The sequence below is a fragment of the Nelumbo nucifera genome, chromosome 4 (genome assembly GCF_055504915.1).
Source record: "Nelumbo nucifera cultivar China Antique chromosome 4, China Antique-T2T, whole genome shotgun sequence".
In the NCBI taxonomy this organism is placed as follows: Eukaryota; Viridiplantae; Streptophyta; class Magnoliopsida; order Proteales; family Nelumbonaceae; genus Nelumbo; species Nelumbo nucifera.
Window position 1 is genome coordinate 32,338,577 of NC_142652.1, and position 27,359 is coordinate 32,365,935.

General features: G+C 39.0%; 1 protein-coding gene across 8 annotated transcripts in view; it reads left to right on the forward strand.

The window, feature by feature from the left end:
• LOC104609946 (P-loop containing nucleoside triphosphate hydrolases superfamily protein) overlaps positions 1 to 27,359 on the forward strand; it is a 54,417-nt gene that overhangs the window by 3,810 nt on the left and 23,248 nt on the right. For 5 of the 8 annotated variants that reach the window (XR_016085569.1, XM_010276392.3, XM_010276394.3 and 2 more), the window contains exons 4-16: positions 1,551 to 1,649; positions 5,810 to 5,878; positions 5,971 to 6,105; positions 6,186 to 6,254; positions 17,797 to 17,855; positions 18,002 to 18,161; positions 19,379 to 19,543; positions 20,482 to 20,566; positions 20,717 to 20,950; positions 21,078 to 21,172; positions 21,318 to 21,360; positions 22,118 to 22,275; positions 22,574 to 22,684. Coding sequence is in view for 7 of the 8 variants with exons in the window: in XM_010276392.3 (XP_010274694.1) it covers positions 1,551 to 1,649; positions 5,810 to 5,878; positions 5,971 to 6,105; positions 6,186 to 6,254; positions 17,797 to 17,855; positions 18,002 to 18,161; positions 19,379 to 19,543; positions 20,482 to 20,566; positions 20,717 to 20,950; positions 21,078 to 21,172; positions 21,318 to 21,360; positions 22,118 to 22,275; positions 22,574 to 22,684 (1,482 nt within the window). In the remaining variant the exon portion in view is untranslated. The remainder of the gene's footprint in view (positions 1 to 1,550; positions 1,650 to 5,809; positions 5,879 to 5,970; positions 6,106 to 6,185; positions 6,255 to 17,796; positions 17,856 to 18,001; positions 18,162 to 19,378; positions 19,544 to 20,481; positions 20,567 to 20,716; positions 20,951 to 21,077; positions 21,173 to 21,317; positions 21,361 to 22,117; positions 22,276 to 22,573; positions 22,685 to 27,359) is intronic. The other 3 variants (XM_010276393.3, XM_088903382.1, XM_088903379.1) reach the window with 2 other exon arrangements.

The window sequence follows — 27,359 nt, forward strand, 5'->3', positions numbered from 1 at the left end:
TCTGGAAGATGTTTTACCATGTATACTCACTTACATCCAACAACATGCTTACCAGGAAGGAGAGGGATAAGCTCCCACGTGTGATTGTGTGCACAGTGCAGAAAGGTGAGCAATGGAAACATAATGGGAAATAGGATGAGATGTACAACTACGTTTACCTTTCCACAATGCAATAGGAAGATCATGGTGGAGAGTCAGAAGATGGTCTCTCCTCTCACACATGTTTCACCATCTTCTTGGTTCTCAAGAACACTTCCACTGATTTAGCCCATGGTACATGATTCTCACCATTTAATTTAATAGAGGTCATTTGAATACTCAAGTAATCGGGGGAAATCATAACAGCAGTCTTATTATCACTACCCTTTCCAGCTGTTGCCATTATAACAAAATCACCACACTAAAAAAAAAAAGTCCAACTACAAGAGACAAAAGTCACCCTTCACTATTCAGTACTACACCACACACCACACAATAAAACACTATTGTTACGATACTGTTGCTGTCATAGGTTCAGCACCAGAAAACCCTACTGTTACCACACATATTCAGACATAAACAGAGAGAAAAAACAGTCCATACGCATGCCTATCAATCAACATTGCCACATGGATGAAATCAGTCCAAAAGAGAGAGAACACACTACACTATCAGCCGATTAGAGAGTTCTATTCACACCTGCCCACAACCAGCCCTCTTTGAGTCATTGATTAGTGGGTTTCTAGCAAACCACCACCACAGCAACCGGAGACAATAGTTACCTCCAAGAAGGAAAAAAAAATGACCACTCCTTTTTTGGCCCCTTATCAATCCTCCAATTAGTTTGGGAGTTATTTCAAAAAGAAGTTCTGATGTGGCGATCCCGGGAGAAAGGAAAGAAGAAAAAAAACCGAGTTCTAGACTGATTTTTTAGTGCTATGATACCATGTGAATGATTCGATTAACACTAGTTCAGTCCTAGGTCTGAAATAAGTAAGAAAGAAAGAAGAAGAAGAGAAAGAAGAGGGGAGAAGAAGAAAGGGATCGGTCTAAGAAGAGGAAAAGTCAATCCCTCTCAGCCGACCCACCTTATATTAATACTCTTTGTATTAGATTGCAAAAGACAAATCTGTCCCTCATTAAGTATGGGACACAACTTAAAACCAGACAAAATAGACAACTCAACCTTAATTAAATAGACAAATGACCAAACTACCCTTGCACTGTCGATTCTAACAATATATATTTATATAAATAAATAACATATATATCAGATCGGATCTTCTCGGGTCAGATTGGGGGGGATCCGATTTTTGATGGGATCCTATTATCCGATCTGAAGATCTGAGATGGGGATATCCAAATTCGACAAAATAGGATCGGACTTCGGATCGGATGGGATCATGATCTGATCCATTTACACCCCTAACAATCAGGTCCTGCATGAGATGAACAAACTTGAGTCTTGAATAATCTCTCAATCAATAAAACATGGCCAATTATTTTGTCCTGAACTCTTAGAAGCTGTTTCTTGGTGCTCAGAATGACTAACACAGTCTTATGTCAAATAGGATTTGATGAAAGGTAAAGATATGTTGATGCCAGTGTTTGATTTTCAAGAGAAAAGACGTATTGGTTCAAAAACAGTGAAGAGTTCTTCTTGTGGGGTGGTAAGTATTCATATATCCAAAGTTTTACTCTAAATCAAGGCTTTTTATATTTGCTTCTGGACTATTGTTTCCATCATAAGTGATATTGGTACATATTTTGGAGTCATATAGAAGAAAATTGGAATTTTTTTCTTCAGAGCTCTGTTTGATGTTAGGAAGTGGAAATGGAAATGCATTCCACTTCTGCTTTGATACTATGAAACATAAATGACCAGCCCCCTGTAGCAATGTGGGATTGAATTATTGAAAGCTTAAAGTCTTCTAGTGACTACTTATGCTCCACTATGGAATTAAAGGCCAAAGAGCAGAACCTAGAAACCTCCAGACGTTGGCTTACTAGTTCTGCCATTAATTATATTTCCATTCTGATAAAAAAATACTATAAGGGACATGCGAGTGAAGACTGATGGAAATATTAGTAGACATGTGCTAAAGATTTGGAAAAACAAGAACTCAATATAGTACCGTCGATACATAATACACCTGTTTTTGGCAAAATAGTGCCATAAAAACATTGGAGATGCAAAGGATGTAAATGCACAATTGCCTGAAAGGCAAGAACCATATATTGCACACATCAATGGCCAAGATTTTGTCCATCTTCTGCACATGCACACACAATGCAAATTTTTGTAAAACATTTAAAATTGGTTAAGTATGTTCTTTCACATTTCTTACCCCATTTGGAAAATTTTAGTTATTTATATTTTTTGCAGTCAGTTTTTCTTAATATCATTGAACTCTAGTCAATGCCAATTAAAATCCAATAAACACAAAGATATGCAAAATCTTGGTTGGAACTGTGGAACATTCCATTATTAACATTTTGCTTTTGTTTTTTGTTAAGTAAAAGGCTTATATTTTATTAAGCTGCGTTGGATAATAGTTTGACAAAAATGTTAAAATGAAAAAGCAAAATGGAGCATGGTTGAGGTGTGTCTTGAGGCATGTCATCTTCCCATCCCAAGGGGCATTTGTGGGCGGAAGATAAATACTCGATGGCCCTCTCATTACAAGTAAGTATGTAAACTCAAGAATTAGGCAAGGCATTCTTGGAATAATTTGCAAACTGGATCTTGAAAAAGTATATGATATGTCCATGGAGCTTCATTAATTATGTTTTAAGAAGGGTGGGATTTAGGGTGCTTATGGAGAAAATGGATGTCCAGGTATTTTTCTACTCCCATGTTCTCTATGACGATTAATGGGTTTTTTGAAAGCTGTTTTTGTGGGAAGAAAGGCTTGGGACAGGATGACTCATTGTCACCCTTTCTCATCATTTTGGTAGTGGGGCCTCTTAGTTGCTTGATCAACTATGTTTTTGAGGGAGGTTATATTGAAGGTTTTAAGGTGGGAGGTGATGAACAACCCATTGCAGTGCTGCAATTTGCTCATGATGCTATTATCTCCTCAAGAGGCTCTCACGATGATATGCTTTTCCTTCTATGCCTCATTTACATTGAGGCAACATTCGACTTGAAGATCAACCCAAAAAAAGTGAATTAATTCAGGTTGCTGATGTTCCTCATACTGGTGAGCATGGAAATACTCTTTGGGTTTAGAGTAGTCTCTCTTCCCTTAACCTTTCTAGGCTTGCAGTTGAGTGCCAATTAGATATACAACTATTTGGGACCCCATAATTCAAAGGTTCAGGTGCAAATTAGTGAGATGGAAAAGGAATTATCTCTCAAAAGGAGGCAAACTCATACCTATTCAGAGCTTCCTCTCAAATTTGCTGACTGACCCTTGGAGAAAACACAGAGAAACTTCCTTTAGGAAGGACCAAATGAAGGGGAGAGGAAATATCACTTGGTAGGATGGAAGGTGTTTGAACCCAATATGAGGGGAGGAATGTCCTTAAGGCAGTTGAAGAATATGGCTTGGAAAAGGATCACCTTTGAAGGAAAACCGTAGCAGCAAGTTTGGAATGGTGACAATGGACTGGGAATCCCAATATTCATTGCAGAGCCATTGCAGTGCTGCAATTTGCTCATGATGCTATTATCTCCTCGAGGCTCTCACGATGACATGCTTTTCCTTCTAGGGACAGTGTCACCATGGTTCAACTCGTGCATAGAGGGATGTTATTGGAAATATCTGTAGTCAGTTTTGTGAGCAGGATGAGTCAGTTAGTCACCTGTTCATTCATTGCAGAGCTACTGGTCAGCTCTGGGCCCATTTCCTATTGCATTTTGGAAGATAGTGGGTCCTTCCTCCTTAACTCTGTTGTCTAATACCCTCCTATAAAGTAAAGGGCTTTTTCATCAGAGGAAAGATTCATTGGAAAACACTGTCTTTAGCTGTTTGCTAGTCTATCTGAAAGGAATGAAACAGCTGGGTTTTTGAAGCCAGATCAGCCCCCATGGAGGCTCTTACTGGTAAAATTAAAATGGCATCTCATGAAGTGGGTGGGGGTGTTGAAACTTTTAGAGATGTAAGTTAGATCAGTTCAGAAATCAGTGGTACAACATCATATTCCAGTAATTTCAAGTGTTTTGTCAACTTTTTTTTTTGGATATGTATGACCATTTGCATGCATATTAGGTGTATAGTTTGTACATATCAATAGTCTTCTGCGTACATAATTTGAGGGATTTTCTCTCTCTTTATAGCAATACAAATTTCTTACCATTTATTAAAACAAAGCAAAATGGGCTTGAGCCATCATATTAGGCATGTCTGAGCCTTGTCATCTAGAGTGTGCACCTCTTTCACATAGAATCTGATGTTTATTGACTTGCCAAGAATCTTGCTAGGATGTTGTCAAGAGGAGCTCTTTGTATTGGGGTTTGCAGTTTTGTTTTTTCAATAAATCAGCAATAGTGACCAAGTAGTTTTATTAATGGGAAAAAAAGCTAAGAGACCTCTTTTGTTCCAGAACTGAATGAGGGGGACTAAGGACATGCTTATGGGATTGAAACACTAAAGAGCCTGGATCTCCTGCAAGCAAAAACTCTGCACACATGGCATCCATCTGGACTCGCCACACTAAAACATCATCGACAAATACGGCTTAGTTCAAAGCCCCATTACAAGATGTGTGATCCTGAAGCACCTAAAGTCCCTCCCACCACCACCACCACCACATACACAAAAAAAGGAGAAAAGGTCATCCCTCCCCACCCCTTCTGTAGCCAGGAAACTGTGTCATTGGCTGATCTAAGAATCAACCTAAACAGGCAGTTTAATTTTTTATTCCAATGCTCTAACAACTCTTATAAGATGATGGAGATTCCTAGTTCTGTCTGAATTAGAATATATCCACCCAATCACAACCTGACAATCACCTTATATAACCAGATTGTTCAGGAATTAGTTTACCAAAAAAAGTTAAGGAATTAAGGAAAAGAGAAACCCATTTTACAAAGGCTATGATTTCTGCTATTGTGGAAATTTCCAACTTAAATGGACCTGGTGGGCTATTGTGGAAATTTAACCACCTTCCCTTCTCTCCTCTAAAGGTGTCCCCCACTCCTGGTGGGCTAGGATTGCCAAGGAACACCCATCAAAGTTCAATATTGCTCTACCTGAGGGGCTTCTATGAGGGATGCAGTTACTGTCTACCATCCTCTAATTGTAGACTCCATGTGAAACCCATTAAATTCCTCCTTTGTCAATACCACCATTCTTACAGTGATCAAGTCTTTGATTATATTTACTTCTTGTTGAAAATTCTTGAGTTCCTTTAATAACAAATGTATTGGCACACCAACTTTCCTCCTTTAGATGGAGGTCCAAGGAATTTAGGGCTAGAAAGCTCCAATATATCAGCTCGGATGGTGGAACCACTGACCACTGTTCACCAAATAAAGGGTGGGGGGGATTGTTACATATAGTCATTATGAAGGAACAAGATATGAATACCTGAATGGGTGGTTGGAGAAAGAAGACAGGATCACATACCGTTGTAGTTTTCTCTGTTGATTTTGTGTTGGCAAGCCTGTTGAGACTGGGATTTTACTCTAGTCATTTATTAACATGCCAAAAAAAAGGCTAGTATATTGGTAAGAAAAGGCCAGTCCATACATTTAAAGTTAGAAGCATTATATTGTAGCGTGCTCTGTTTTTTGATAGAAGGCTATTACATTAACTATTCCATTATAGCACTTTAGGCATCATATTGTGGCACTTTTGTTTCTAAATTTGTGAACTTCCCACAGGTAATCATTGATGGAACTTATGCTCTACACTCAAAACTACGCTCTTTACTAGATATTCGAGTTGCAGTGGTAAATTTTTGGTTCCTCGATGTCATTTTCGTTTGATTGTATGTTTGTTTTGTCTAGCATAAAATTTTCCTTTTGAAATGCCTGGTGATCAGGTTGGTGGTGTTCACTTTAGCCTTCTTTCTAAAGTACGATATGACATTGGGGATTCTTGTTCCTTGGATTACCTTATTGACAGCATCTTCCCATTATTCAGAAAGCACATAGAGCCAGATCTACATCATGCCCAGGTTGGTGTTTTGATGACCTGCTATTTTGGGGATTCTTTGCTCCAATTGATGATCTGCTATTTTTGGGGTTCATTTTTCAGATTAGAATCAACAACAGCTTTGTTTCATCCTTTAGGGAACCTATTTACAAACTGAAATGCAAAAGTGAGGTATGTGCATGATTTTACCACCAAGCACAGGCTCCTTTTAATTTCCATATAAACTACCTTTTGATGTTCCAGTTGTAAATCGCACCTGCAATAATCTGAATTAAAAGAAAAGAAATAGGAGAAAAGGAGGTTGAAGAGAGAGAAGTGATGGAAGAAAAGGAAGAAGACGAGAGAGTTGTTCTCAAACCTCTCTTCAGTCCCCAATGATCTTTTTTATTCTTTTGTTGTAAAAAATAAGGACAATTAGAGTGCCCTTAATAGGGCGTCCATCACTAAAGGGAATAAAAAACAAGAAAACAGGTCCATAACTAAGGCCCACTACCCATTAACACAAGTCATAACAATAACTTAAAGAAAAACAAAGAAACTAAGGCCCATTTGGCCCATTTTCTCTACAGTTCCATATTCTGTTTGATATAATTTTCTCATCATTAACAAGATCAAAGAGGCTTTATTGAATAAACTAATCCGAGGAATATAAGAGTTCAATCATCTAGAACACCCAAAAGTGCTAGATTCAAAGTCTTCCACAGGGGAAAGACCACAACAGCTTTTACAAATAAGCAAAATACTGGGGATGGTTCACTCATGGTTGGCAATTCACTCTTTGTTTAAAAACAGACATTCTAGCTCTTTTTTTTTTATTTTGATTTTATTTTTGTAAGGAGTGGATAGTATTTTTTTGGGGATCTTGGCTGTAATGGGCTGAATTGTATATCCTCTGTTCATCTCTCATTGTACAGGGTCTTCATTGTTGTTGGTTTTTTAATGAAATACTTTACCTTACAGTTTCAAAAAAAAAAAAAAATCTAACAATAACTATCTGGGAAGAGAAGTTCAAATACAAACTTGCCATTCCCATGTCATGCCTGGCAAGGCTTTCAGCTATTTAGTTTGCAAACCTTCAGATTTACCAGATCAATACAATACTGTTACAAAAGAACCCCTCCAGATCCACCTGAACGAGATATGCACAACTTTAAATTAGATACCCGAGATATGACCTTTCTCGCAGGTGTCTAAATCTTCCAGGGCCTTCACTTCCACTTCTGGAGCAGCCGTTAACCACCTTGAAACATCCTACCTCCAAAATCGGAAATACTAAAACTGCCAAGAGCTGTAAACATTTCTCTCATGCCTCCGCCTTGGTAGTCTCAATCACCATTTGGGCCTGAAAAGGCCATTAATATCTCCTGAGGGATCCCTAAAAACTGCCACTATCCCTGAGGGCACTAGGAGAATCCATTGAAATTTAGTTTTATGCTTCGTAATGCTGGTGGCGTCTATGACCAGCTTAATACCTGTCTATTTGTGGTTGAATTTGCTTTCTGTATCATGTCATCTGTGTTAAATTATATAAACTCATCTCTTGATTGCAATTAATGAACACTAATAGATAGAATATTTATTTGCTCTTCTGCCATTCTATTTGGATAAATTGGAACCTGAAGCGGAGGAAGAGTTGGATTTTGAAAAGGTACATACCAATAGATGAAGTAGTACAAGATTTGCAGAATTCATCACCAAGAAATGATTTGAAGAAAAGAGTATAGAACATTTCCATCCAATGAAAAGGAAGATGTGGGGGTGAATAGTGATGGAGATGGGCTAGTAGGCATGGAGAATTCAGAGGAAGAAGAGGTAGTAGAAGTTGATAAAGTACATAAAGTAGGTAAGAAGGTAAAGGAACTTAGGGATGAGCTGAGAGAGACAAGGCATTTAGCAAGAAAGATGAGTGTTAGCTTTCATAGGATCCAACCATCTGCAAATGATTTGGCAGTTGCGTTAGCTAAACAAGGGGTCACTAAGGATCACTTGTTTTGGGCTTTATTGTGAATAACTTGATGCATGTGATTATGGGATAGGCGGTTTATCTGGCTTTTCTGGGTTTGGTCTTGATACTTGTACATTATACATTCTTTCTTTAAGGCCTTGTTCGTTTAGAACTTTGCAACTTACCCGGGTAAGTGCACTTAGGAAACATTTACCTAGGTAAATTCACTTACCCATGTTCTTTTAATTCTCAGGTTTTCCAGGTAAGTAATAAAATTACATTTTTACCCACAGAAAGTTAATATTAGAATGGACAAAGTTGTCCTAACATGTTTTGTAAAATTTCCCCCCAGGTGGGGAAGTTACTTACCCACCTGGGAGATGGGTAAGTTTTACCTAGGAAAGTGGAGCTGATTTTACCGTGGGGCCCATTCATAATACAAAAAGAACATGGTAAAGTTGGTCAATGAAAAGAGATACCCATTGACCAACTCCCCCCCCCCCCATTTACCGGTAAATGAACAGGGCCTAAAATTAATAAGATCTAAATTTACCGATGGAAAAAGTAGATAAGAAGGTAGATTTAAATGAGTAATACAAAAGAAGATGAGATAAGCATGAAACTCAGATTGTTCATTTTTGAAGGAGAGAAAATTTTGCCATAGTAGAAAATAAAAAAAATGCCAAAAAAGTTATTCTGGAGTTAGAGGAGAAAAGAAATAAGAGTGTTTAGGAAAAGGAAGAAGGAAATGGGATTTGGTTGTTCCGAAAACAAGGAAGAATCTTTTGATTGAAGGGTTATGAAATATAAATAGAAGGTGTTGGAATCTGAGCGGGGTGTATATTGCTGAAGAGAAAAGATAGGATATTAGGAAAAGAGTTGGATAATCTGTGTGTGTTTTTCTGGGAGCCATTTGACTTGCATTTGAGGTTTGGTTTATCTGTTTGTTCCAAGAAGGGTGAGGTGATTTTGTTTGCCTTTTGGCTGGTGATTTTTTATCACTTTTTTTGTATTCTGATTTTTTATTTCAATAAATCTTTTTATTTACTATAAAAAGTCTTTTGAACTTTGGAGGGGGGGGTTTGCTGGAAGGTTTTGGGGTGAGAAGCGTGCTGGTTAATAACGGTGTCTTTGTTTTGTGTAATGAAGTGGAGGAGTCTATAGACCACCTGTTCATGCATTGTGGCCTCACTTGGAGTTTATGGGGCAGGTTGCTGGATACCTTTGGAGTTCAGATCTGTTTCCCTGCTACAATGGAGGATTTGCCTTGGAGTTGGCAGCTGGCTGAGTAGGAGAAGCAGACTGATTTGGGATTTAATTCCTTTAGCCCTGGTGTGGACTGTGTGGGCTGAAAGAAATAGCAGAATTTTGAAAATAATTTTAACTCTGTAAATGAAATTGTAAAGGCCCTGTGGGGCAGAATATACTCTTGGGTGGCTGTCTATGGGTGTTTTGGGGGGTATCCCTTATGGTTCTCTTTTTTGTTGTATCTAACAGGCCCGGCAGATGGTGTATAGGCTTTGATCTTTTTGGGTGCAGCTTCTTGCTGTTATATGGTTGTTTTTTTGTGTTGATTAATACATTACCTTTTATTGTGCTGGAAGAAGAGAGAAAGGGAGAGAAGAGAAGAGAGACGAGAGGACTGAGAGCCCAAAAAGATACTGCAGGCGGCGCCGTATGTTATATTTATACTAGGGCGACAACAACTAAACATAAAGAAAAGGAAAAGTACAATAGTACCCCTGCGGTACTATACATATATAAAATAACATCTGTTAACACTCCCCCTCAAGTTGGAGCATAGATATCAATCATGCCCAACTTGTCACATAGCTCATGATGTCTTGAGTGGTGTAGTCCTTTTGTAAAGATGTCTGCAAGTTGGTCTTCAGAGCTGACATAGGGAGTACACACTTCGCTTGTGATGACTTTCTCTCTGATAAAATGCTTGTCGACTTCGATGTGTTTTGTTCTATCATGTAGCACTGGGTTAGCAGCAATGTTTATAGCTGCTTTGTTATCACAGAATAGGGTCATAGGCCTGTCCGCTGGAAAACCCAACTCACTCAACAGATTCTTTATCCACATACTTTCAGCCACTCCATGAGCCATTGCTCGATATTCAGCTTCAGCACTGGATCTAGCCACCACACTTTGCTTTTTACTTCTCCAGGTAACAAGGTTTCCTCCTATAAAGGTGCAGTAGCCACTAGTAGACTTTCTGTCATTTAGAGATCCAACCCAATCTGCATCAGTATACACTTCAACTTTCAAATGCCCATGTCTTTGAAACAACAAGCCAACACCTGGAAACCTTTTAAAATATCGGAGGGTTCTTTCTGCTGCTTCAAAATGAGTGGACATAGGTGCATGCATAAACTGGCTATGGACACCAACATCATAAGCAATGTCTGGGCGGGTCATAGAAAGATATAACAATCTCCCTACAAGTCTCTGAAACTGTTTCACATCCTTGATAGGTTCACCTTGGCTGTCACCTAATTTATGGTTGGGATCAATGGGAGAGTCAACTGGCTTCACTCCCATTTTTCTAATGTCCTGGAGTAAATCTAGGGCATACTTCCTTTGAGAAATGAAGATACCCCTTTTTGAGCGGGTAACTTCAATTCCAAGGAAGTATCTTGGAGGCCCTAGATCCTTTGCTTCAAACTGTGTGGCAAGAAAGCTCTTCAACCTCTGGATTTCATCCTTCCAGTCACCAGTGAAAATTATATCATCAACATATACTATCAAAGCAGCAATCTTACCTTCTCCTCTTTTCACAAACAGTGTGTGATTAGATTGACATTGCTTGTATCCTTTTTGCTGAACCGCAACATGGAATCTGCTGGACCAGGCTCTTGGTGATTGTTTCAGCCCGTATAAAGACTTCTTCAACTTGCATACCCTCTGTTCATTGCTTTGAGCCTGAAAGCCAGGGGGTTGTATCATGTAAACTTCCTCTTCAAGGTCACCATTCAAGAATGCATTCTTGATATCAAGCTGATGTAGATCCCAGTCAAGATTAGCAGCAAGAGAGAATAGAACTCTAATGGAGTTCATCTTGGCAACAGGAGCAAAAGTCTCTACATAATCAACTCCGTACACTTGTGTAAACCCCTTTGCCACTAAACGAGCTTTATACCTCTCCACTGTGCCATCAGCCCTATGTTTGATGGTGAACACCCATTTACATCCAATTGGATCCTTTCCCTTAGGAAGATCAACAAGTTCCCATGTGCCATTTTTATGAAGGGCATTAATTTCTTCCTTCATGGCATCTGTCCATTCAGGTACTGAAAGAGCTTCTGCCACATTCTTAGGGATAGGGACACTGTCAATGGAAGTAAGAAATGCATGAAAAGAGGGTGAAATGTTTTCATAGGAAACAAATTTGGAAATGGGGTGTTTAGTGGTGCACGATCTAACACCTTTCCTGTGAGCAATAGGACGGTCAAGGTCATTAGCAATAGAGGTATCAATTGTAATGGGGTCAGGGACATCATTGGGAACCAAGGTACCTGAGTGAGTATGATCCGCTCCCGAGGAGTTTGATGGCACTGGAAGAAAATGAGTTCTACAATGTTTACTCAATTGACACGTTTGACAAGAGAAATCTGAAACGGACACTGACTTAAACAGATCTGGAAACACAACTTTCAAAGACTCAAAAGATAAATGACCAAGGCGACAATGCCATAAATAAACTTGACTCTTACAGGATTGACTCTTAGACTCTGTAACATGTAGACCAACCTTATTCTCCAGCATGTAAAGTTCATCAACCATACGTCCTCCCCGAGGCCAGATCCTGGATCACACAGTAAGAAGGGAAAAAGGTCACTGAGCAGTTTAAGGAATTAGTAACACTACTAACAGAGAACAAATTGATGGGAAATTTTGGAACATGTAAAACATCAGAGAGGGTAAGGCTGAGGGGAAGAGAGATGGTTCCTTGACTATCTATGGAAGCATATGATCCATCAGCTAGTCTCACCTTGTCTCTTCCAGAAAGAAGGTGATAGGTTTGAAAGTAAGAGGATGTACCAGTCATGTATTTTGACGCTCCAGAATCAATGATCCATGGAGAGTCAAGGGTATGAGAAGCAACATGGAAAGTTGTGGCAGAGTTACCTAATGTAGATGCAAATGAGGTTGAGGGAGGAGCATCCATCTGACGAATTGCTCTACCATAGAGCTCTAAATGGTCACGGAAGGAATTCATAATATCCTCCTTTGGGTCAGATCCAGATGAATGTGTCTGAGTCACAGTATGGATGGGGGGCTGATTCTCTTGAGTAGCCATGTTGGCCATAGTGTGTTTCTTTGTACCTTGCTGTCCTGACCTTTTATTCACATCTAGACTTTGCTTCTTATTCAGATCTTAAGCCCATTTCGGCTTTCCATGAAGATCCCAGCATGTATCTCGGGTGTGTCGGGGCTTCTGGCAATGAGTACACCACAATTTATCTTTGTCATCCATTTTTTTTCTGAAGATCTCCTTTCCTGGAAGAATTTCCTCCACTAGTAGTAACACTCCCTTTCGCGGCCAACACAACTGCATCTCCACCAGAACTGTTCATTAAATTCCTTTTGCTTTCTTCAGATTGTACAAGAGCATAAACTTCCTGAACTGATGGAAGATCCTTAGAACCGAGGATCTGGACCCTGATAGACTTATATGTAGGGTTCAAACCATGTAAGAAAGCAAACACTCTCTGCTGGGAGACGAGCTTTTTGTACAGTTTTGCATCTTCATCACACTTCCATTCCACACTCTGATAATGATCCAACTCCTTCCAGACAGAAGTCAAGTCAGAGTAATATACAGATAGACACCTCTCCCCCTGTTTACAAGTAGACGATTTTGCCTGTAGTTGGTAGATTTTTGCATAGTGTTGCAGTTCCAAATATGTTGATTTTGCTTGTTCCCAGATCTCATTTGCCGTTTCAGCCCACATTAAATTCCTCCTTATTTGAGGTTGCATAGAGACTAAAAGCCAAGACATAACAATGCTGTTTTCCTGATTCCATCTATCATATTCAGCACTCCCAGAATGTGGTTCTTTTGTTCTCCCATTAATATAACCTATCTTCCCCCTTGCAGTGATGTACAACTTGATCCCTCTTGACCACTCTAAATAATTCAAACCATCAAGAGGGACAACAGCCATGGGAAAGGATAGGTCCACACCCCCACTCATTCCATTCAGCGTGGAGGAAACTCCGGATGTAGCAGAATCTTCACCACTCATGATTTCAGATTAAAAAAACAACACCCAAAAGAGGAACACAGCCTTAAAAAGTTGTTACAGAAGGTACCAGCCACTTCCAGACCTTCAGTCCACCAAACAAGCTGCTGTTGCAGCACATAAACAAGGTCCTTACGACCTACAGTTTCACAGGGATCAAACGGCCCCATAAAAAAGGAAAAGAAAGAGGTGCAGCTCACCTCACATCCAATCGGCAGGCCTAGTACAGGTCCAGCGCAGGTGCGCACGACCAGAAAGGAGAAGAGAGTAAAAAAAAAGTGGTACTTCAGTCGAACATCAGGACAGCCGAACAGCAGATGAACAGCAGATGATAACTTCTGAAAGTCTGTCACCCTCGAAACAAAGTCTTCTACATGCTGGAAGAGGAAAAGACAGACTGCACGACTTCACCCTTCAGACCTGGATGTCCTGCTCTGATACCATGTTGTGCAGGAAGAAGAGAGAAAGGGAGAGAGGAGAAGAGAGACGAGAGGACTGAGAGCCCCAAAAGATACTGCAGGCGGCGTATGTTATATTTATACTAGGGCGACAACAACTAAACATAAAGAAAAGGAAAAGTACAATAGTACCCCTGCGGTACTATACATATATAAAATAACATCTGTTAACACCTTTTTCAAAAAAAAAACTTTTTTTTGAAGAATAAAGAGAAAGTTCATTAAAAGAAAAAGAGAATACAAAAGGAAATGGAGATGTGGCTTTTGAACTTAGGGAGAATAGCAATGATGGATTTCCAAGGGAATGGAGATGTGGCTTTCCTTGGAAGGCCTGTGCCTCGTCTAAAATTATTGATACCCCCAATGATCTTGATCATAATGCCATAAGCTATCTTGTTCTCCGGAAATCTCTAAATCCATTTACCCAAGAATGCAGTTTTTGGTCCCTTAAGCACTCAATTCCTAATCCTCCCTTGTTATTGACTTGTCTTTTTTTTTTTTCTTTTTGATTGGTCATGATTGTCTTTTATAAAGAACTCTTTAAGAAACTAGATACAAAGGAGGGTGAGAAGGATATATATGAACCAGCAAAGATAAAACCTCTGGTCAGTTTCTAACTTACATGATATCATTGGAAAATGGAAGGAGGTGGCAAGGACTTTATAAAAAAAAAACCTTATGCATAAGTTGGACCCCTAGAGAAAGGGTTCATGAAGCTTAATTTTGATGGAAGTATCTTCCATCAGGGGTGGGGGGTATCTTCCAGAATGAGGAGGCCATACAGTGGCTTTATTTTCATGGCTGATTGGTTTAGTAGACTCTCTAATGGCTGAAATCATGACTGTCATGGAAGGAGTGCAAAGGGTGAGGATACTAAATTTGAAGTTAATCATTGAAGGAGATTCAAGAATTATGATTGAATTGCTGCAGAATGGAGAAGCAGCTCTTTGGTTTTACAGAAATGAAAAAAATCAGATGGCTTACTAGAGATATGAAGTGAGATACCAATGGGTGCAGAGGACAGCAAACAGCATGGCTGATGCTTTAGCTAAACAAGGGGTGGAGAGAGATCAAATTTTCTGGGCGCTTTTGTAAGAGAAGAGTGGGACGGGAGATACTTTTTATCTCCCCAGCAGGTGATTGTAATTGTACTTTGTACATTAAAATTTACTAATAATAAAATGGTTGGTTATTGATAAAAAATTGCAAAGATGTCGGACCCAGAAACTGTTGTTTGGGGATATAGGGACATCATAAAAAAAAGTCAAATGGCTTACGAGCATAAAAAAAAGTCAAATGACTAAAAGCTGAGCTAATACCTCAGCTTTTAGTCAAATGGCAGATTCTTTAGCTAAACAAGTGACTTCAAGGGATTCTCTGTTTTTGGCTAATTTGTAACTGCAATCTGAAAAGAGTTGGGTTTGGAACCACCTTTAAGGGGAGGTAACACCTCGTGCCTCCTCTTAGGGTGCTTCATGCTTGTATTATTTCTATCTCTATTTAATAAAATACCATTCATTCATCAAAAAAAATTGCAAAGATAAAGGAGAAGAAAAATAAAAATAGAGATCATGTTAGATGCATCAAATTGAATATAAAAAAGTTTTAGCAACAAATGAGGAGATTAAGGAGATGTGAAGAAGATAATTTAAAAAATTATTGAATGAAGAGCATGTTGGGAACCAAAATTTTAAAGGTCTTAGGAGCTCTGTAGGAAGTAGAGAACATACATATAATGATATATTATTCATAGAATTAGGGCTTGAGAAATTAAAAAAAAAATAAAGCCTTGAGGAAGGTGAAGGTATGAAAACCTTTGGGACCTGATGGTATCCTAATGGATTTTTTTGATTGCCAACTGAAATTTTATTAAAAGAATAAAGAATAAATTGTATACAATGATACCAAGCATCCTCCAACTTGATAGCTCCAACGACTTAACAATTTGGTAGAAAATTGTAATTCAGATTGTAAATTTGTATATCGTAATATTAATAAAATTCCTAGTACTTGTAAAAAATTGATAGAAAATAATGGATCTTGATAGAGTGGATTAACAATTTGGCATAACTGGATTTGTGTACCTGAACCCAAATAGTTGGGGTTAAGGGCTAAGGCAACTGAGTTGACTTGATAGTGGTACATGATAGCATGGGGTATTGTCATCCTGCTGTTCAACAATTAGGGATTATCATGGGACAATCCAGGCCAGGCCTGGGCTGGGTTTTTACAAGGTAGTAACAGCATTTTGGGCTGCCTGGGCCCAGCTTGGCTTGCACCCAACGTCTGATGGTATATGTCTGGGCCCACGCTGAGCATCCAGTTTTGCATCTGTAAATTAATGAATTTGTATTTTTTAAATAAAAGTTTAATCTTAATTTATGTTTAAATTTTAAAATTACAGAAAAAATATATAAAAATTTATTATACATATATTAATATATGCATATATACTATAAATATAATTTATATAATACACATATATTATAAATATTATATTATTTATATTAAATTTCCGGGCCTGGCCCGTGCCATGTGTGTGCTTGATGTGGGATGGGCCAGTCAATCTGGGCCCATGCAGAAATGATCAACCATACATATTGCATGGTTGTAATAAAGAGCTCCTTGGTGCCTTTTCTTTCCCAATTTGTGTAAAGCAAACTAGAGGGTTTGTACTCCCTGTGAAATCCTATAATCAGATTAAACTAAAATCTACATTTGGGGTATTTCTTGCATTTTTTTTTGTTTCTTATGCCTTTGGAATTTACTTTTTTCATTCTTCCAAGTCATTTGTGTCGATTAGCTGAACAGCTGATATGCCTAGTTTATTTGCCTTTGCCTGGAGGGATGTTGCACTGGATTTAAAAAGATTGGCATTATGCCTTTTTATGATTTCTTAACATAAAGTCAATGGTTCTTGAGATCAATCAAAAGGAAGTATTTCAAGCAAGTTGGCCTAATTGGCCACTAGAGTTCTAGGAGGAACAAAAAAGCAGAGAGGAAAAAAATGGTACCTTCAAAGTCACATAAAGCACTATTCTATTATGAACAATTATTGAAAGCAGGACATTATTGAAAGCAAGACACTGCTTTCAAGAATTCTCAGTCACAGACATTCTAAGAACATGGACAGAAGTAGCACAGTCTTCAAGAGTGAAAGAGAAAGTATGGATGGAGTGGAAACCCCCAGAAGGCAACAGGATTAAACTGAATTTTGATGGGAGCTTCTTTGGAAATCCGGGACTATCAGGTATAGGAGGAGTAATCAGAAATTCTGAGAAGAGGATATTGACTTTGTTTTCAGGTCCGATTGGCACTGGTAATTCACTAAAAGCTGAGGTATTAGCTCTGTTACAAGGGCTGAAGCTAGCTAAGCAGCTAGGACTTAGGCATATTGAGGTGGAGAGGGACTCAAGAGTGGTCATTTCATGGGCTAAAAATAATAGACTTACTCCGTGGACTTTCAAACACGTGATTAGGGAAGTGGAAAAGATTGCAAAGGAGGTAGAAGCTGACTTAGGCATATTGAGGTGGAGAGGGACTCAAGAGTGGTCATTTCATGGGCTAAAAATAATAGACTTACTCCGTGGACTTTCAAACACATGATTAGGGAAGTGGAAAAGATTGCAAAGGAGGTAGAAGCTGACTTAGGCATATTGAGGTGGAGAGGGACTCAAGAGTGGTCATTTCATGGGCTAAAAATAATAGACTTACTCCGTGGACTTTCAAACACGTGATTAGGGAAGTGGAAAAGATTGCAAAGGAGGTAGAAGCTGATTTCAAATGGGTCAGAAGGAGTGCTAATGGGCTAGCTTATGCTCTTGCAAAACAGGGGGCACTGGGGCAACAATTATTTTGGGCTGAGCTGTAAAGTGGAACAGAAATATGTACTAAATCGGGAACAACATTCCCATCTACATGTTGCAAATCTTTGTCTTAAATCTATTTTAAATAAAATTTTCTTCTACTGATAAAAAAATAAAATGCATGCACTTTGTGCTTGCTTAATCATTCGGTTAATACTTTTTCCCTTTGGCTGAGACATTACACCTTTGCAGCAGTCTCCTGCTGGACATTCAGCTTACTCTTTTCATGGAAATGAGGCACAGTCAGAGAAGTGAGTGTAGCAATAAAAGTATCTTGTTTTGAAATTACTTTTTTTTTTCCTTCCATACTGTCAAATCAAAAAATTTTGTTACTCTAGGAGGCGAAGTGTCGTTGACCTTCAACGTTGATTAGCTTTTGGGGACATGTTATTTTCAGTTTTATTGAGATGTACCTCAGACCACCATCTGCAAGTGAAGAAGCACGGATTAATGACTGGATAAAGGTGCGGCAGTCTGGCATCAGATATTATTTGTCTCTAGGTGATCAGAGGATTGTTGACAAGAATTACATAATCAGACCAAAAGCAGAGTTTGAGGTAAGTTAAATTTTTAATGAATATTAGTTTTACTTTATCTTTTGCAATCAATATTAGGTCATCTTCAATTGTCTTGAAGAACATTAGGTCTTTGTTCCTTATTTGACCACTTAATGCTATAAGACCTGATTCATGTATATTTTTATCTTGAAATTACTTGACAGATGTAAGCATAATAATTTTCCACTGAATGTCTGGCTTGCTTTGCTGCATTTTATGTCGTTGAGTTGGTGATTTTTCTGCATACTTGACATTTTAAGATTTTAGTCTTACATTTCTTCATAGTTCTCTTATTAAGTTTCAATTTCATGTAATGTTCTTGGTAACTCATGTTGGCTTGATTCTTTTCCAAGAAGATGCTTGAAAAATAATTTTTTTGTTCTACCACCCCTCTTTTTGGTGCTTAAACTCTTCTTGTTATCATGTTCCAGTTATGCTAGTGATATGAAGTCATACAGAATGTAAACCAGACCTCTTGCCTGCTGATGAGTAATTTGTAAATTTTGTGTTGTCCCTTGGGATTTCCTTGTTTAGTTTACCTTTAATTGTCAAGCTTAGTTACTTAAATATATTGATTTCCATGTTACATCTTTGGTTGGAGGATCATTGGCTAAACAAACTAAAAGCCTGCTTACCAGAGGAAGAAACAATAACAGACAATAGAAATCTAATAGAAGAAGTTTCCATTGTATGGGAACCTAATCCAAGAGGAAGGTCCCAGACATGTTCAAATCATCAGAGATGGGCTTGGTCAGTCTGGGTACCTGGCAAAATGAGCTCTGCAATCTGGATAACAAGTAACCAGGAAAAATATTAAATTATAGACAAAAATAAACAAGTACAAAAAGAATGAAGGTATAATGATATCCTAAAAAGAAGCTTTATAGTTTGCCATGGTACCATCATCTACAGAAAAAAACATCCCAATTTGAGTACACCCTTAATATGACAAACCAAAACCTTGTCAATAAGATTCATTGATATCCATGGGATATTTTTTGTCAAAAATCATTTACATTCTTCGTATATACTTGTATTCTTTTCTTTCCAAAGGTGCCAACAAATGGCAGTAGGGTTACACTCCTCCCTCTCGTGGCTAAATCACCATTTAAATTCTTGTCTATTTAGTTTTAGTTGTGAACATAGGCACTGGATATCTGGATGCTACTTATCATATTCTGAAGACCTTTATTTTTCCTTTATATCTTTTGTAACAGGTTGGACGGATGACTTTGGGAGGGCTGCTAGCTTTGGGATACACTGTGGTAGTTAGTTACAAACGTGCGTCTTCATCAGTCAGTAATGGAAATGTGTCAATATCACTTGAAATGATTGATACTCTTGGCGAGACATTCATGGTGTTGAGGGGCACAGATAGGAAAGTATGGATTCATTATTGAAGGGAGTTTTTGTTTGATAAATATTGCCAGTTTCTATAACTTTAAACTTTTTGGTATTTTATGGAATTAAGATTTGTCCATGGTGTTGATAGACCAATTTTGTATTCAAGTGGTCAAGCTTTAATGGAAAGTTGTGTTTCTATGTCTAGTTTTCTTTTTCTTTTTCTTTTTTCTTTACTGTGGATTCTATACCCTTTTGTAAACCATTAAATCTTTCAATTTTCATATTATTAGAACTTCCTGTTGCTGTTCAAACAAGAATGAAAAGAGTAAAGGAGATAAAGAGGGAAAGAAGCATCCGTTATTGTGAAAATGCATTCACTAGATGAAATGATTTTAACATCCATTGGCTTCACAAGTTAGCCATGATGCAAGTCCATTCTAATAATATGAGGCACAATGAGCTAGACAAAGGGTGATTAGGAATTCTATTTTCTGGGCTCAGATGTTATTGTTCTTTTTCCTTTTGGGTGTCTGTCGACATACTTGGGGAGTTAAGATATTTTAGTTCCCCTCTGTAAGCTTATTCTCTTTTAGTGAAATTTACTGCTACTGATAAAAAAAAAGAGGCAAAAAAAAAAAAAAAAGAGGCACAATGAGTTGATTTCCTACTGGCTTTTATACATGCCAGGCATGCTCCACAATTTTGATCCTTGATGGTTGGAACTTTTGTGGTGTGTAGTGTGTCTGAAACACTGAGGATGCACAAAAACTTCCTTAAATATCTTGTGGTTCAGACTTTAAGAACATCACCTCGTTGTCCATGGCCTTCACTTGCATATTCTGATAAAGATTGCAATTTATTTTTTCTTCATAACTTTTTTGTCTATTTATTTTTACTGTCTTGTTTCCAAGGCTTTTATGATGAAGTTATCTAAGGTGTTATGGTGATTTACATCCCTCTTGGTCCTTTTCTCTAGGTAGTTGGTGCAGAAGCTTCTAGAATGGGCATCAGTGGACCATGGATCACTAAATCATATTTAGAAATGATCCTTGAAACCCAAGGTATGGATCTTATTTTCTATTTTTTTGTTTTTTATTTTTCACTTTTTTGCTTTTCTGCACAATTGTACACCCATTTATTTATATATGTTATATTTTCCTTGTTTTGGGTCTTAATTGTTGCTTGACCAAATTAGTTCTTCCCACTTTCAGGTGTCCCACGTCTTAATACACCACCACCTCTGTCCAATACACCTTCAGTTGGGGGTCAAGAAAGGGTGATTGGTGCCCCAAAGCCAATTCGTGTTACTCCTAACCTTGTTAAGAGGCTTGAGGATCTATCTCTTCCTTGGACTCGATCCCCAACAAAGTCCCAAATGGAGCCTGTGCTAGCAACATGGCAGTTCATCTCCTCGGACCATCCACATGCTGACAGCTCAGTCATAGGTTAGGATTTATGGATCTTTTTCCAGGAGCACTTATTCTTTCTCTCCTTTTCTTCATAGCCAGGTGCTTTGCATGCCATTATCTTATAACTATATAAGTTTAGGCTTCTCTCATGAAGCAACCACAGATTCTTCTGCTTTCAGGGATAACTTGCAGCTTGTTCCAATGCCTGATTCATGTGATTTGGATAGAGGCTTGCTTCTTTCTGTTCAAGCAATCCAGGTAAGTAATATTGAAAAAGTTTCCATGAAAGCTTTATTTTTTTTTTCCATGAAAGCTTTCTGTAGGTTTTCTTTGGATTTGATTAAGCTATTTAATATCTTTGATCCTTCCAGAGTTGATGCACTCTCTATCTATTGTTTCTCAGGCATTATTGGAGAATAAGGGCCTCCCTGTTATTGTTGGCATAGGTAATATGGGATTGCATGTGTAATTGCCATCTCTCTCTCTCCCCCCCTACCCCCATCTCCAACACACACACACAAATATGCATTATATAGCTAATAGACAAGTAACTACGAAAATTAATAACTAAGTACAAAACTTCCAACAGGAGATTGTGGAACATGCTTTCTATTTGATTTTGTATATTATAAAGAGAGAATAGAGGTGCCAGCTGCATATATAAGAAAAGATAAGGCCAAGAAGGATAGTCTGAACCAAGTCTTCATAGAACCCCCCCCCCCCCCCCTAACACGAATCTCATAATGAGCCCCAAGGAATGGGAACCCCTAGTTCTTTCGTGTTTATTCCATATCTGGCTATACTATCTGCCAGTTCATTTGCTGATGTACTAATCCAGGTAAATATGATGTTCTCCCTAGATGAAATGTCATGTCTTCCAGACCACCTTCCCTTATAAAATGTCACATCTCCATCCAATGCTTTCAATCTCCTGATTATCATTTTTATCTGTTTTGCTTGACAGGCTTATAGCCTTGCTTGTTAGACCAGCACTTGTAAATGGTTAAGATTAAAAATAGAACTAATAAATCATTGGCATGACTTTCTCTTCTTACGATTAGCATCCTTACTTACTCATGAATATGATAGATGTACTCTATAATGTTTCTTTTAAACAATGTAGTATATTTGTAGCCCTTAGATTTCATTCCGCTCTTCGTTTGCTGTTTTAACAGTAAAATTATGGATAATATTTTCATGCAGGAGGTCCAAGTGGATCTGGAAAAACCAGTTTAGCTCATAAAATGGCAAATATTGTTGGTTGTGAAGTCATTTCTCTTGAAAGCTATTATAAATCTGACCAAGTAAAGGACTTTAAGTATGACGACTTTAGCTCTCTTGATCTATCTTTGCTCTCGAAGGTAAGATGGCAAATATCCTTTCTATTTTATCTTCTTAATTGTCTTCCCTGATTTTTATCCGGATCAAATTTTTGATTCCTTGCACTTTTCTTTTTCTTTTAATACCTTTTTTTTTTAACTTTACCTTCAAAAATGTTTTCAAACAGCATACATTTTTTCTGGTTGGTAGAAAGAAACATCTACTATATAACAGAATTCATATATGTCTTGACATCACTCAACCTACCTTAAGATATTAATAGGAGCTCTGCTTTACAGTATATATATCAATGATCTTGTTGCCATAACCTTTGTGCAGAATATTCATGATATAAGGAACTGTCGAAGAACTAAAGTACCTCTGTTTGACTTGGAGACTTGTACTCGAAGTGGTTTCAAGGAACTTCAAGTTTCTGAAGATTGTGGAGTGGTACATTTGAAATATTTTGTTGCATATTTTTCTCATTATTTACTTGCCATCTTACTGCAATTCTTACATATAAGAAACATGTTTTACATGAAGAAGTAAAGCCATGTGGTTTAACATTTAAAGCGAAGATTGAGCAGGAATTACAAATACCCTTTAGGAGAATGAATCATTAAACATGAACATGCAATGAAATCTGTAGTCTGAAGCTTTTTTTGACATGATTCTTATTCCAAATGAGTTATTGCAATCAGCCCCAAGTCCCAATACATGGTTGCAGAACTTGGTCCAAGTCAATAATCAGGTTCTAATAACAATCTCTCATTTCATCAGTAAAGCTCTTTTGATTGTTTTACTGATAAAAAAGAATTTCATTGAAACTTACAATCCAATTATGCGGTCCCTTTCCTTCTTGCCAAGAATGGCTTGGTATTCCTCTTATGGGGAGGCAGGGAAGAAATTAAGCCACAACCTTTTGGCAACCTAGGCTGAACAAGAATCTTTGGTGTGTTCTGGGTTTGAAATGGTAATGTCTACTATGGAACTTTGGCAGCTCCTTAGTTCCTGTAGAGAACATTGATGTGGGCCCCACAGCTGTGGTACCACTCTGTCCATAGGGTAGAATGTATCTAGTCACAGCTGTGGTTATTTTGTTCTGTTATTTCTAGTTTCAGTTTTATATTGGTTGTTATTTGTTAGTAGTTATGATGTAAACACCAAGGGAAGATATGTCCTTTCATGTAGCTAGCATAACCTATATATATTAACTTAAAGTGGCGGCGGCAGAATATTGACATTCTGTTCTTCTCCTCAAAATCTGTGTTCTATTGCTCTTCCATCACTCTTTCTTCTACATCTTCTTCACTTTCTCTTCTCATCGAACCTAAAATCTCTTAGTGATCAAGACTGAATAGCAGTCTTGAAAACCTACATGGTATCAGAGCCAAGTTAGGGTTTTTCATGTGAGTCTAATACCAGCCGACCACATGAGAATCTCCTAGGACTGAAAGCTGAAAAGGAGGAGTTCGCAGACTGATTCTTGGAGATCGCCAGAGGTACTAGCAGCTGTTGGAAACTTGCTAGGGTTGCAGAGTGTTGGTGGCCAGGAAGGATCAGAGAAGACTAGGGTTCAGGTAACCCTAGAAGGCAGCGAACTATTTTTTCCTTGTAAGTTGTTACTTTTTAATAGAAGTTCTTTCAGAGAAGATAGGTTGGACCTATCTGGAGGGGAAGGCCGAACCATTCTAGCTCTTTCCTTCTTCGATTTCCTAGGGTTTTACATCAAACCCTGGACCGAACTGTGTTTCTCTCTACTCTAGGGTTTGAAAGTGATATGCGGCAAGCCCTAGTGGTTGACTGAACTCTGTGATCTATCTAGAGCTACTCTTAAGTTGATTGGTAGGTCCGATCAGATTCTAGGGTTTCTTATTAACCCTACTGCAAGCTCATCTATACAGTTTGGACTGTGCGACTGAATTGCTTCCTTTCAAGACTGATTAAAACCCTATTGAAAGCTCATCTATATAGTTTGGATTGTACGACTGAATTGCTTCCTTTTAGGACTGATTAAAACCCTAACTTTCCCTAGCATATCAGTTTTGTTTTAAAGTTGTTCTCAGAGTTCTAAGGGGGTTAGAGATCTACAGGCAGCTACTGCTATGTTGGCTAGTTGGTTTCAGATTAGAATTACTTCGGTTTTGTGCACATACACTGAGAATATAGATCAGGCCTATACTGTTTTGATGGTGATTGGTGATTCAAGTATTGTTTTGAGACTTGACAGAAATGGAGTCTAAAATTCAGGCAGAAGGCAATCTTGGGAACATCAGTTATGGTGGTATTTCTGAGATGGGTGGTCAGATTACGACCGTAAAGTTTGATGGATCAAACTATTTGGAATGGGCTCAATCAGCCATGATGGCTATTGGTGGAAGAGGTAAATTAGGGTACCTCCTTGGAGATATGAAAGAACCTTCCAAGGGAGACCCGACATATACCAAGTGGATGCAAGAAAACTACTTGGTTATGACATGGCTGTGTAATTCTATGCAGCCTCTTATTATCCGGAATTATTTGTGGGCAAAGACAGCTAAGGAGATATGGGATGTTATGAAAGAAACTTACTCCCAACCCCTTAATGTTGCCAGAGCATATGAATTGAAATGTGAAGTGAACACCCTTAAACAAGGAGAGAAACCGATATCGGTCTACTTCTCTACCTTGAAGTCCCTGTGGCATGAGATTGATCACTTAGAGACTCTTGAGTGGGAGAGTCCCAAAGATGCTCAGACCCATAGAAAGCACATCGAGACAAATAGAGTGTTTGAGTTCCTAGTGGGACTGAACTCAGAATATGATATTGTGAGGCAGCAGATTTTGACTAGAGACAGTGTGACTCTCTCTCAGGCTTACTCATTTGTACACAGTGAAGAAACCAGAAGGAAGGTCCTTTGTAGCAACATATCTGGTAATCTAGTTCTCAAGAATATTAAGAGATGGAAAGAAGTGCTTGAAATGATAGGTTTTGGGAGGGTGAGAGGGTGAGAGGGAGAGGAACTGTGTTTTCATCTGGCGCCATTGTCTGAGTTGGTGAGAGGGTGAGAGGGTGAGAGGGGGAGAGGGGGAGGAGCTGAGATGGGAGAATTCGTGGAGGTAGGCCGTTGGAAAAAAAGTTTTGAAGATTGAATCTAAGGAACTCCTATTTGAGGAACAGAGATTAAATGGTCAGCTAAGCTTGAAGATCAGGGAATCAAAGAGAGGGATGGTGCTGTTAGAAGGACTGGGGGTAATTGAAGGACTCAAGGAGTTTGTGGAAGGTGCAAGTAACAAAGGCAAGCAAAATAGTTGGAAAGAGCTTGTCTCAGAATCTGGAAGAAGGGTTGTTGTAGAGTGTAAGAGAAACCTTAAAGGTTATTTCATCTCCTTGACAGAATTTTTTGGCAAGGGTAGAAAGCAGATGATCTGCTTTCCAGAAGGAAGGAAGAGTCAGGGCTGGAAGGCAGTTCTTGACGCCTTATGTGAACTGCTGAAACGTATGAGTGTAAAAAGAGAAGCATTAGTAAAAAGGAAGATAAGCAGGTCTAGTAGTATGGTGAACAAGACTAAGCAAGAGACTCCTTTAGTGTTAGCTGGGGCAGGTAATTACAGAATGGGAGTAAACATACAGAGAGGGGATTGGGAAAGTAAATTGATAGTTGAAGCTTCAGCTCCCATTCTTGACTGGAGGAAAGTTGCAGTTCTGTTAACAGCAAGGTTAAAGTTGAAGAGCACATTTATTTGAACATCCTTTGAGAAGAACAAGGCTTTGTTGGATTTGCTTGAGAACAGAGTAGAAGTTGAGGCTTTAAACATCCAAGCTAAGCTTGGAAATTTCACAGTATCAAGATGGTGTCCGGGTTCAAACTCCAAAGATTTCTTTGTTGAAGATGGAGTGGTGGTGCGTCTGCTAGGTCTTCCCTTTCATTTGTGGAAGCAAGAAACTGCTGAAGCCATTGCTTTGATGTGTGGAGGATCACTAGGAGGGGCCTTTTGGGGAGACCTTCGTTCAGCTTCCATTTTATTGAATGGAGTAAAACCTGAGGAGATACCTCGGAAGATAGAGGTGCTAGTCGAGAGGCAGTGCTACTCAGTGTGGCTGGTTTCATCTACTGAATCGATGCTCTAGAAAGAGGCTCGTATGGAGGGAGATGAGAAGGTTGAAGAAGAAGAGCTGCGTGGCAAGAAAGGGTTGGAGGATTCAAACAAGAAAAGCACTTTCACTAAAATGGAAAAACATTTGCTGGAGAAACAAAAGGGTAGTAGGCAGGGGGTGGGATTTTCGCGTGTGGAAGAAGCGAGCAGTCTGGAGGGTGGTAGGTCCTTTGCACAGGTTGTAACTGGCGCCAAGACTGTTCTGAACAGGGAAAAGGGGCTGGGCCAAGGAAGATTTGAACTTAAACCTGTTAGAACCAAACCGGGGTCGGGGCTGGACGCGCGTGACCTTCTTAAAAGTCACGTGAGCTCGCAGGTGCTTACAAATGGGCCAAAGCAAAAGCCCATGTGGGCTGCAAAGGGTATTCTTAAAGGCCCAAACAGGCCAGCGGGCCCGACCCAGATTGTTTATAAGGCGCGTGAGCCACTAAAGAAACACGTGACTGGGGTTTCGACTAAGATAGACTTCGGTTTCGGTCTATCATCGTCCCCAACTGCGAGCCAAAAGGGGGAATGCGCGCAGCGTCGGAAACCAGGAAAGAAGAGGGCGTTACAGTGGGTCTCCCGACGCAGTTTGAAGGAGCTTAGCCCCGTGCGAGGTTTCTCAGAGAGGCCGGAGCTAAGTTTCACTAGGGGAACTGAAGAGAAGAAAGAGAAGTTTGAAGGGTGGGTGCAGTGCAGTGAAGACGATGGTGAACCGGAGGACCTTTCTGTCGATGGCTCTAGCGTGGGCAGTGTAAATGATGAAGGCAGCTGTGCTGGAGGTGATATGGAAGGGTGGAATATTGCAAGATTATTCCAGGGTGAAGACTGCAATCGGATTATCTCATTCCCAAGACCACAGAGTGCGCAAGGTTTATTAGAAGGGGAAAACCGGGAGAACCGGAAGCAGAGCAGGAATATGCTTTCTAGGGGTGACCCAGGGGTAGAGTGGAAAGATCACCAGGTTGACCAAAGGACAAAAGTACTTCCCAACCAACTCAGGAAG